The 12,370-nt window shown below is 44.3% G+C and overlaps 1 protein-coding gene across 5 annotated transcripts in view; it reads left to right on the forward strand.

Annotated features, from left to right (window-relative positions):
- The window catches only part of FYN (FYN proto-oncogene, Src family tyrosine kinase), a 269,661-nt gene that overhangs the window by 241,757 nt on the left and 15,534 nt on the right, over window positions 1-12,370 (forward strand). For all 5 annotated transcript variants that reach the window (XM_077487103.1, XM_077487102.1, XM_077487100.1 and 2 more), the window contains one exon: window positions 1,767-1,946. In XM_077487103.1, coding sequence (XP_077343229.1) covers window positions 1,767-1,946 — 180 coding nt within the window. The remainder of the gene's footprint in view (window positions 1-1,766; window positions 1,947-12,370) is intronic.

A 12,370-nucleotide genomic window follows, 5' to 3' on the forward strand; every position in this document is an offset into this window, starting at 1 on the left:
TACTAATGTTCAAACATCAAGTACGATTTTTTATTTTTTATTTAGGTATGCTGTGTAAATAGGAACACATAAACATATAGTGGAGTTTTCTCAAAACTGATGGCAAAAGTGGAAATACGCTTTGAATTCCATGTGTTTTTTTTTTTCCTTTTCCTTTTATTAAATACATTAGTGTTTTACATCTGCCTTTAAACCATATAAACATTATACATGTTATCAGATATTTGAATATAAAGTATAAGTTGGCTTCCACCAGCAAACCATGTACAGTATAAGTGAACAAAAAAAGAGAGAGAGAGAAGAGTGACGTTACCTAAGTGTAGCAATTGATACAGCATTCAATGAAATGAAAAACAATAAATATGCTCATCTATGGATGTGATGTAAGGTGCTTGGAATGAGAAATCAACCAAGGGAAGACCAGGAAGAACCAGCAGTAGAAGCAGACTATATGTGTGGCTCACATGGATAATAACCACTGTGGACAGCAAGGAAGTGTTACATCACATCCACCCTGAGGGACTTGCTTACCATTGACCACCAGGAAGACTGCCATCTGCTGGAGACTTATGGATATGCTTTTAGTACATTTTAAATGCGAATGCATATTTATTGTTTTTCATCCCATATGTTTTTTTAAATAAATACTACACTTAGGTAGTGGCGCTCTTCACTCTCTTTGTTTTTTTCTCTTATACATACCTTTGTAGTAAACCTGTTTTAAAAACGTATTTACTGAATTATCCCTCAGGTGTTGTAGCAGGTACCGCATGGTGACTGTTCTTACATTTACCACACTCCTCTTTAACCCCAGAACTCAAAGAAAAAATGTACTTCCACATAAACTCCCCTCTGCCTCTCACAATTCATTTCTTAGTGCCTGAGTGGCTGATTGCCTGAGCAAGCACTGTGCTTAATCCTGTGCAACTTCTAGAAAGCCTGTATTTGCATGAGTTATTCCAGACCCTACAACAATGCAAACTGCGGCAAAGGTAAGAGTGGGCACCTGCTATATAAAGCCTGGCGATTAGTAAATAAGTGCAGGTTTACCTTAAAATGTTACATATATCTAAAAAGCTACACTATATCATGCTAGCTGGGGTTTCTTTCCCTAAAGCCCCATACACACAGATTTTCTGCAGATTTTTCCTTCAGATTTACCAAAACCATATAATAGGAGGTCAAACCTTAGGAGTTTCAATTTGTATGCAATCAGGCAGGTCCTTGCACTACATGGTTTTGGTAAATCTGAAGCCAAAAATCTGCAGAAAATCGAATAGTGTGTATGGGGCTTAATTTAAATCTTAAAAGCTCAGCTGTAAAAGGCACTCCCCCAGAGTGAAGTTAGACTCTGCAAGACAAATAAAGGGGGATTTACTAAAACTGAAGATTGCAAACTCTGCATAGAATCCAATCAGCTTCCAGGATTTATTGCTAAAGCCTAATTAATTGAAGTTGAAGTTAGAAGCTGATTGGCTATTATGCACAGCTGCGCCAGATTCTGAGTGCTCCAGTTTTAGTAAATCTTCTTTCGTAGATTTCTTAATTTATCTAACTTGGTGAAAGGAATACCTAGCTAGATAATATTTGTTCCATGTCTGGAATTGCATTTTTACAATATACACATTCTGTAATGGCACAATGACTGTATTGAATCCATACACAGCCAAACACCTCTGGTGGCGCTGAGCTCTTTCTTGTATGCTTGTGCCTCCATAAGTATGTCATCAGCTAATGTGTATCTATATTGGTCTTCCTACTTGTAGGTACATGGAATGGAAACACCAAGGTGGCCATAAAGACATTGAAGCCGGGGACCATGTCTCCAGAGTCTTTCCTGGAAGAAGCTCAGATTATGAAAAAGCTGAAACATGATAAACTGGTGCAGCTGTATGCAGTGGTCTCAGAAGAACCTATCTACATTGTCACTGAGTACATGAGCAAAGGTCAGACGTAACACTTAGTAGTAAATCTCAACTCTCATGCTATATTATAAATAGTGTATAATTATTATACATATGTAATGAAGGTCACACGGTTTAACGGAATTTATTCCATTGCCTGCAAAGGTTAACTAAGCAGAAGCAGAAAGATATTGTGCAACAATGGTCCAGTGCATGATTAAAGGGTAACTCCACTTTCGTGGGAAAAATAATTAGCGAATGATAATTAATAAAAAATAATGTAGTGTGACACAAGTCATATTGTAATTGAATGTTATTAAAAATGACCTTTCATTTTTTAATCTGCAGCTCTGTCATTTTCTGTAAAATGCAATGCAATATGGCTGCCTGACATTCTGTAAACCAGGTACTTGCAGTCAGGTGAGGCGAAGGCATGAACTTAAAAAAAAAAAAAGGATTGAGCTTCGAGGGTCATAGCTCGGGGACCTGGTAAGTAGCTGCCCCACCATTGGTCAAAATGTGGGGCTCCTACAACCTATGGTTCCAGAAATACGAGGCTCCTCGCACAGCCTGTCAGAAGCTACATACAGACCGACCAGTTTAAATACAAGCTGGCACACTCTGTTTGCAGCAGACTGAGAGAATTAGTTCAACTTGCCTCTCACTTCTTGTCAGTGGCACTGAGCTCGATGGACAGCTTGGAGCCTTAGAGCAATGGTAAAGTACTAGTGGCCCCAGCTGTCCAATAAAAATGCTGCAGTGTAGGCCCGCCTCTCACTGCAGTGTCATAGAAGGGGGCATGTGTCTAAAAGACAAATGCTCTCTTCCAGCCCAGCCCTCTTAACTAGAAGGAAAAAAACGTGTCTATGGGTATAAGATTTACCCATAATCCAATGTTTTTCTCACACAGAGGGAGAATGAGAATCTGCTGCTGCTGAAAAGGTACTGCTATGTTCAAGCTAAATCATATATTTAAATGCTATAACATAATAATTGATTATTTACCTATTTACTGTGAAATTACTGGTTGGAAGTTATAACTTCAGTAATTTGTCCATTAAGAAACCTGCTTGAGTACAGTTTTTGAAAATATAGTAAATTACCTTAAAAACAATATAAAAAAATATATATATATATAAAATGATTTGCATATGACTTACTTACTCATGGTAATTGACCCCTTGCCATCCAGGCCAATTCTGACACTTCTCTCCTACATGTAAAAATCATAATTTTTTTTGCTTGAAAAATTGCTCAGAACCACCAAACATTTTATATATATATATATATATATATATATATAAATTTGTATCTCACACGGTATTTGCGCAGTAATTTTTCAAATGCATTTTTTTTTTTTTGGAAAGAAACAGTTTCATGAATAAAAAATAATTAAAACAGTAAAGTTAGCCCAATATTTTTGGATAATGTGAAAGATGATGTTTTGCCGAGTAAATAGATACCTAACATGTCACGCTTTAAAATTGCGCACACTCGTGGTATAGCGCCAAACTTCAGTACTTAAAAATCTCCATAGTCGGCGCTGTAAATTTTTTTTACAGGTTGCATGTTTAGAGTTACAGAGGAGGTGTAGTGCTAGAATTTTTGCTCTCGCTGTAACGATCATGGAGTATGTAACCTGTGTGTATCTGGCTCTGATACTAGCAAGTGTCTCACCAGCCACTGACCTCACCGCACATACCTGTTGTACACAGATGGTGTACAGAACAGCAGGAATGTAATATCCTGCTTGTGTGATTGGCTTACCGATTTTCCCAAAAGTCTGCACTAAGATACAAGTCAAATTTTGGGCATCCCCTGCAACAAAAATGTCATTTTTGGTGAGATAAACCCAATAAGAAATCAAGTCTAATGGGATGCAGACTTTGCAATTTTGCTCAATAGAGCCCTGCAGGTGCAGCTGCTGACAGATAATTATAACATCACTCCCATACAGATTCCCTTAGCACATGGACACAGTTCTTTCTTCAGAAGGTAGGCATCTGTAACAACGTTTATTAAAATCCTTGCAAAGTTCATAGATCATCAATAGGGGAATGTTTTTTTTTCCTCAACAAAAGTGGAGTTACTCTTTAAACAATTATACTAAGCAGGTGCTAATGATCAACAAGATAAAATGTACTGTAGGTTAAAATGCAATTAAATAAACCAAACAGAATTGACTGCTTCTGTTTTAAAGGCAAAGGCTAGACACACCGAATGTTGATTTCATTTAATATTCTTTGTTTTACAATTACACATATAATGTACGATAAAGGCTTTTTAGAACACTTGGCAGAAACAGCACAGAAGTCACTGCCTTCTTTGTGGCTCCCTTTGTCTGAATGAAACCTGGGACCAGAGCCATAGGATAAAGGATGAGGAACTAGGATGATTCATTGCTTATGAGTCAGCCACTTCTGAATGTAAATCACACCTACAGAGTCTGTAAACAGATAGAGATATATATGTGAAAAAGGTCCTAAAGCGCCACCTGCTGGCTTATAAAGAGTTTTCAAAATATGAATAGTTTAATATATATTAATATTTAAATCTATTTATAGTTTAATTATTTTATTAGTATTTATTCATTGTTTTATTTTTTAGTATGTAATTTATTTTTGCTATTTTATTTAGACATGCAAGCTACCTAACTTATTGTACTGGAAGTTACTGTGAAGTGATTTAAAAGCTTACTTAGTGTAAATGTAGTCTATGGCTAAAGTCCTCTTAGTAAAGCATAGAGAAACTGTGAAATTTTCTTGATCATTATGAAAATGATTAGATTTAAAGAGAAGCTCTAGTCAAACAGGTAATACACATTTGAAATACAAACCTGAAAAAAAAAATCTGTAGCTCTGTTCAGCCATACTCATGATTTACACACTCTTGCCTTACTGAATTGCACAACAGCTGCCTCACTAGCCCAGAGGCCAAAATACACATATGATCTTTGGTTTACTGGCCAGTCTTTAAGCAAAATCAGGGGAAAGAAGTATTAAATAATAATATCCATGGTTTGCTGTAATCAGGGCTGGTCCAAGGATTTTTAACACCCTAGGCGAAACCTAATTTTGCCACCCCCTGGCTCCACCCCTTTTTCCTTGCCCATGTAAACCCCACCTTTTTTAATGAAGCGCATCAAATGTAGCCTCACCAGCGCCCATCAAATGCAGCCTCACCAGCACCCATCAAATGCAGCCTCACCAGCGCCCATCAAATGTAGCCTCACCAGCACCCTTCAAATTCAGCCTCACCAGCACCCTTCAAATGCAGCCTCACCAGCGCCCATCAAATGCAGCCTCACTAGCGCCCATCAAATGCAGCCTCACCAGCACCCATCAAATGTGGCCTCACCAGCGCTCATCAAAGGCTGCCTCACCAGCGCCCATCAAATGCAGCCTCACCAGCGCCCATCAATGAATGTTTTCTTGCTTCCATTCATTCGGGAGTCGGGACACAGACACAGTCCTCCGCCTCTGACACTATGTGCGAATAGAGCAGTTGCTGCCTGCTGATGCTGAGACTTAGTTGCTTTCTGCAGAGAGAAGAGAGTAGGAACACCAGTGGAAGGGCGCCCTAGGTAGCAGGGCGCTCTAGGCGGCTGCCTAGTTTGCCTAGTGATAGAACCGGCCCTGGCTGTAATGTGTCCCTGCAATCATGAATACACCATATAGTTATGTGGTTTTAAATCTTCACAGACAATTGTTAATCGCACTATATACTTGCACCACTCTTTGTTAATTCTGCTATTAGACTTTTATAGGGCTAACCATTTCTAATAAAACGATGCAGACTATAGAAAGTCAAGGTATGCGTGGTCTCACCAGAAGTTCCTGGATTATTCAATTAAACTGGAATTTGTAGCTGACCCAACTTTCTGGAACAGTTTAGACATGGTGCCCAGAGGCTATACTTTGCTTTTCTTATAAGTATAGCACTTGTTATAAGTATAGTACATGACTTAAAAGGGTTATTTTCTTCACATATATCTCCAGTATACAATTTATCATTGTAATGTTATTCAGTAGATTCTAATCAAACCCTTAAAACATCATTTCCTGAAAGAAAAAGAATATACTGTGATGTTTGCTGCAATACTGAAATTATATACTGGGGGTTATTTACTAAAGGCAAATCCACTTTCCAAGTTCCTAAACTTAGTAAAATTTTCATTAGCCATGGCTAACATTTCTTTCATATGCATGATACAATTAAGTTCTGTAACCCATTCCCATATGGTAGGTATTGTGTGGGACTTCCAATGTCTGGGAATCAAGGCCCTACCTGCCATAAGCAAGAATCTAAAAATATCCTTTTTGATTGGTCCTGGGACCATGGAAATGAGAGCAACTTCCGATGTCTCCGGCCATGCCTTACCTCTGATGAGACGGCTTAGCTGGAATATGTGTCATGGTTATGCATTAGAGTTGTTCTCCTTACCTGTCTGCATGTGTTCATTTCTAGAGACCAGCCGAGCTTCACCTGACTGCTTTTATTTCCTTCCTCTGGAATGGCTCCACCCTAGCCCCTATCAGACTACACTATATTAACCTTTGCACTGCTAGCCTATCCTGCTGATCAACCTTTGTGTATTAGCTTCCTGTTTCCTGTCGTGTGCTCTGCTTCTGATTTCCGTTACCGACCTTGGCGTGTTCTGACCATCCCTGCTTGCCTGTGACCCTGACCTATTGGCGTGTACCCGACTATTCTGTTCTGCTTGTGGCCCCGACCTTGGCTTTGTCCCTCACCATCCCTATCCTCCTGTTACCTACTGTGGGTGTGAGTTGGGGGACCCTGGGGGTCGCGACCTGGAGCCAGTTGCAGCCAAGACCATCTTCACCACTCGAAGCTCTGGTGAACACCAGCTGGCTCTTAGACTCCGCGCCCCGGGGAATCTTACGCTCTTACCCCAGTGGGATCTGTCCCCCGTCTGCAGCCGTCAGCCGTAGGGTCCACAGCCTTGCGGTGCATCCCCAACCCTACGGTGTGCACCTGTCACCTGGGCTCTAGGTGACCTGACAGTTTGATCAGCCATGGACCCGGCTGACGTGCCGCTCCCTGCACTCGATCCATTGCAGGGCATAGTGCGGAGACTCGAGACCCAGGAATCTAATCAGACTCAGGTGATGCGATTCCTCCAGGATCTGGCTTCTCGCTTCGAGCAGCTACAGGCTTCCTTGGGAACCCCGAACCCGCAGCCTCAAGTACAGTCTGCGACTGCACCTATCGCACCAGTCGCATCCACGCATTCATTAGTACTGCCTGCTCCGTCCCGTTTCTCTGGGGACTCCAAGGCCTGCAGGGGCTTCCTCAGCCAATGCACCATTCATTTTGAGCTCCAGCCTCAAAACTTTCTATCCGATCGGGCAAAGGTAGCCTATATCATTTCCCTCCTCTCCGGTGAAGCTTTAGCCTGGGCTGCCCCCCTGTGGGAGAAAAATGATCCAGTGGTTTCCAGCCTGTCCGACTTCTTGAAGCTCTTTCGTAACATCTTTGAGGAGCCAGCTCGGGTTTCTTCTGCGGCTAGTGCCCTTTTACGCCTTCGCCAAGAATCTGGTTCAGTGGGCCAATATGCACTTCAGTTCCGTATCCTTACAGCGGAATTGAGCTGGAACAATGAGGCCCTGGTCGCAACCTTTTTACATGGCCTCTCAGACCGAGTGAAGGACGAATTAGCAGGAAGAGCTATCCCCGCCGGTCTAGACGAAGTCATTTCCTTATGTAATCAAATTGACATTCGCTTCCAGGAGAGGTCCTTAGAAAAAAGACGCCAGCACCTCCCAGGTTCTAGTCAGCCTGAGCTTTTTCCCCGTCGCCCTGTGGAGCATCCTCCGTCTGCTGAGGAGCCCATGCAGCTGGGCCGGACCAGACTAACCCCCGAAGAACGTGCTAGACGCAGAACTCTGGGCTTGTGTCTTTATTGTGGGGGAAAGGGTCATTTTCGTGACTCCTGCTCGCTCCGTCCGGGAAACGCTCGGGTCTAATACATTTGGAAGGTGGAGTATTGGACCCAGAAACATCACCTTCTCGTCTCCTTCTTCCGGTGTTCCTCCATGTAGGCACTTCTCCCCAATCAGTCCTAGCATATCTGGACTCCGGGGCTGCCGGCAATTTTATGGACTGGAGAACTGCCTCTTCTATGAAGCTTACCCTTTCTCCCCTCGCTACTCCACTAGTAGTCTCGGCAATTGATGGCACTGTGCTCCCAGGGGGTCCTATACGTTTCCAGACGCTACCTATTAGGATGTCGGTAGGGATACTCCACCAGGAGTGGATCTCCTTCCTCATCCTACCCAAGGCCTCTACCCCCATTGTATTGGGTCTTCCTTGGCTGCAGCTCCACTCGCCACATGTGGACTGGGTATCTGGGCAGATCCTGGCCTGGGGTCCTTCGTGTTTCTCGTCTTGTCTTTCCAAGGTGACCCCCAAGAGGAAACTTCCCATTGCTACCACATCTGTCTCGTCCGATCTTCCTGCGGCTTATAGCGATTTCCGGGATGTGTTCTGTAAGAAGTCTGCTGAGGTACTTCCTCCTCACAGATCTTTTGACTGTGCTATTGACCTTGTCCCTGGAGCAACCCTGCCCAGGGGTCGTACCTACCCTTTATCCATTCCAGAGACCCAAGCCATGTCTGAGTATGTCGCTGAGAATTTGGAGAGAGGTTTCATCCGGAAATCCTCATCGCCTGCAGGAGCAGGGTTCTTTTTCGTTGCCAAAAAGGATGGCACCCTCAGGCCCTGCATTGACTATAGAGGTTTAAACGCTGTGACTATTAAAAACCGTTACCCCTTACCTCTAATATCTGAGCTATTTGACAGGTTGAAGGGGGCTTCCATTTTCACTAAATTGGATCTCAGAGGTGCATACAATCTCATTCGAATACGAGAAGGTGACGAATGGAAGACCGCATTTAACACTAGGGACGGGCATTACGAGTACTTTGTTATGCCTTTTGGTTTGTGTAATGCTCCAGCTGTGTTCCAGAACTTTGTCAACGAAATATTCAGGGATCTACTGTACCAGTTTGTTGTCATCTATCTGGATGACATTCTCATCTTTTCCCAAAATCTGCCTGCTCACAGAAACCATGTACGCACCGTACTTCAGCGCCTTAGAGAGAACAATCTCTATGCCAAGATGGAGAAATGTTCCTTTGAATGTTCCGAGGTCCTGTTTCTGGGATGTTTTGTTTCTAGTGAGGGTCTTCGCATGGATCCCGGAAAGGTCTCTGCCATTACCAACTGGCCCCTTCCTGCTAGCCTCAAGGCCACACAGCGCTTCCTTGGCTTCACAAATTATTATAGGCAGTTCATAAGGAATTACTCTTCCATTGCTGCGCCTATTATCGCTTTGACCAAGAAGGGTGCTAATGCCAAAGACTGGTCTTCCGAGGCTGTCTCTGCGTTTCACGATCTGAAACAGGCCTTTGTCTCTGGACCCCTCTTGAGGAGACCAAATCCTGAAGACCCATTTTTTATTGAAGTAGACGCTTCTTCGATGGGGGTGGGAGCTGTGCTTCTTCAGGACTTTGAGAAGAAACGTCAACCATGTGCGTTCTTCTCCAAAAAAAATTCTCAGGCAGAGAGAAATTATGCCATTGGTGATCGGGAACTTCTCGCAATTAAATTGGCGTTGGAGGAGTGGCGTCATCTCTTGGAAGGTTCCCCTCACTCCATAACGATCTTTACTGATCATAAGAATCTACAGTACCTACAGAATGCTAAACGTCTGAACCCCAGACAGGCCAGGTGGAGTCTCTTCTTTTCTCGTTTTAAATTCACGATTACGTACAAACCTGGTTCCTGCAACGGTCGAGCTGATGTGCTCTCTAGGTAATTTGACACCTTGGACGAGGAGTCCAACCCTGATCCTGAGCCGATCATTCCTACCTCTTGCATTGTTGCCCATTCTACCACCCTGGAATCAAAGATTCCTCCTGGTAAGACCTTTGTTCCCACGGAGCTAAGAACCAAGATCCTTCGTTGGGGACATGATTCCAAGATGGCAGGTCATGCTGGGTTCCTCCGATCCTTCCTGCTTATCAGTCGTCACTACTGGTGGCCTAATCTCCGCTCGGATGTTAAAGACTATGTTAAGGCTTGTCACGTCTGTGCTCAGTCTAAATCTTCCACTCAATCCCCTGCTGGTCTTCTCATGCCCTTGCCCATTCCTAAGGAGCCCTGGTCTCATATCGCCATGGATTTTATCACTGATCTTCCACTATCGGAGAATAATACGGCCATTTGGGTAGTAATCGATCGGTTCTCCAAGATGGCTCATTTTGTTCCTCTTCCTGGTCTCCCTTCTGCCCCTGCCTTGGTTCCCATTTTTGTACGAGAGATTTTCCGCCTTCATGGTGTTCCTTCGCATGTCGTCTCGGACAGGGGTGTGCAATTTACTTCTCGTTTTTGGGGAGCCTTTTGCAAATCCCTCGACATTACCTTGGATTTTACCTCTTCTTATCATCCCCAATCCAATGGCCAGACTGAGAGAGTTAATCAGGAGTTAGAGGTCTTTCTCCGTACCTTGGTCTCTGCCCATCATGATGATTGGGCATCACTATTACCGTGGGCTGAGTTCTCCCACAATAATCATGTTAACGTCAGTTCTCAGAAAACACCCTTCCTCACTGTTTATGGAAGACATCCTCAGCTTCCCCTTCCTATGATTTGTTCTTCTGACATTCCAGCTTTGGCTACTGTTCAGGAATCATTCAATTCCATGTGGGCTGACGTTCATGATTCCCTCCAGAAAGCTGCCAACAAATTCAAGAGTTTTGCTGACCGTCGCAGGCGTAAGCCACCCTCTTTTCAGCCAGGAGACAAAGTCTGGCTCTCCACCAGGAACATCAAACTCCGGGTTCCTTCCCTCAAATTTGCCCCAAGATTCATTGGTCCATACACCATAATTTCTAAACTGAATCCGGTTTGTTTCAAGCTCCAGATTCCCAAAAGCCTCAAAATCTCTAACTCCTTCCATGTTGCCCTTCTAAAGCCGTTAGTCCTCAATAAGTTCTCTCGTCCTTCCCCTACCATAGCACCGGTCTCTGAGGATGATCAGGAGTACGAGGTTAGCCAAATTTTGGATTCCCGACTCTGTAGAGGCATTCTCCAGTACCTCGTGCACTGGAAAGGTTTTGGTCTTGAGGAGAGGTCGTGGATTTCGGCTTCCGAGGTCTTTGCACCTCGTCTGTTGAGGAAGTTTCATTTGAAATTCCCCTCTAAACCTGGTCCCAGGCGGGGGAGGGGGAGGCCTCGTAAGAGGGGGGGTACTGTCATGGTTATGCATTAGAGTTGTTCTCCTTACCTGTCTGCATGTGTTCATTTCTAGAGACCAGCCGAGCTTCACCTGACTGCTTTTATTTCCTTCCTCTGGAATGGCTCCACCCTAGCCCCTATCAGACTACACTATATTAACCTTTGCACTGCTAGCCTATCCTGCTGATCAACCTTTGTGTATTAGCTTCCTGTTTCCTGTCGTGTGCTCTGCTTCTGATTTCCGTTACCGACCTTGGCGTGTTCTGACCATCCCTGCTTGCCTGTGACCCTGACCTATTGGCGTGTACCCGACTATTCTGTTCTGCTTGTGGCCCCGACCTTGGCTTTGTCCCTCACCATCCCTATCCTCCTGTTACCTACTGTGGGTGTGAGCTGGGGGACCCTGGGGGTCGCGACCTGGAGCCAGTTGCAGCCAAGACCATCTTCACCACTCGAAGCTCTGGTGAACACCAGCTGGCTCTTAGACTCCGCGCCCCGGGGAATCTTACGCTCTTACCCCAGTGGGATCTGTCCCCCGTCTGCAGCCGTCAGCCGTAGGGTCCACAGCCTTGCGGTGCATCCCCAACCCTACGGTGTGCACCTGTCACCTGGGCTCTAGGTGACCTGACAATCTGGCAATCCTACCTTCTTAGTACAGCCTGATTAGGTTTTATTCAGAAAGTGTCTCATATTCTATTATTGCACACATACTACGCTGTTGGCTGTGGGCCTTGCAGGTGGTAAAGAACAAGAGTTGTGGACAAAATAATGGCCAGGCTTATCCTATGATCCTGGGTTCACTTCCATGTATTTGTTTTGCAGTGAAGTACATAGCTCTAACAAAGTGTGCTCATAAGGTGTTGGGGTGTCACATAAATATGGTATTATGTTCACAGCAGGGGCCTCCACGCACGCTGTTGTTGACACCCCAAGTTCACCTTACAGTCTAGTGTTCACATGTATAGTACTGACATGCAGACCTCCCTTGCGTTGGGCAGTATGGCATGCAGACTGGATCAAAGGCAACATTGCCACTCCTCTGTCACTGGCTATAACAACAAAAGTATTAATGAAAAGAGTCGAGTGCAGGGGCGGACTGACCATTCGGCCACTCGGGCACTGCCCGAGGGCTCCAGGCCACTAGGGGGCCCCATCAGGGTTGCCAGCCTCAGTAAAACCAGGGACAGTATATAAAAATCTGTGTT

Source organism: Lithobates pipiens, unplaced genomic scaffold (assembly GCF_037356315.1).
Source record: "Lithobates pipiens isolate NorthernLeopardFrog02 unplaced genomic scaffold, aLitPip1_a1.2 Scaffold_18, whole genome shotgun sequence".
Classification (NCBI taxonomy): domain Eukaryota; kingdom Metazoa; phylum Chordata; class Amphibia; order Anura; family Ranidae; genus Lithobates; species Lithobates pipiens.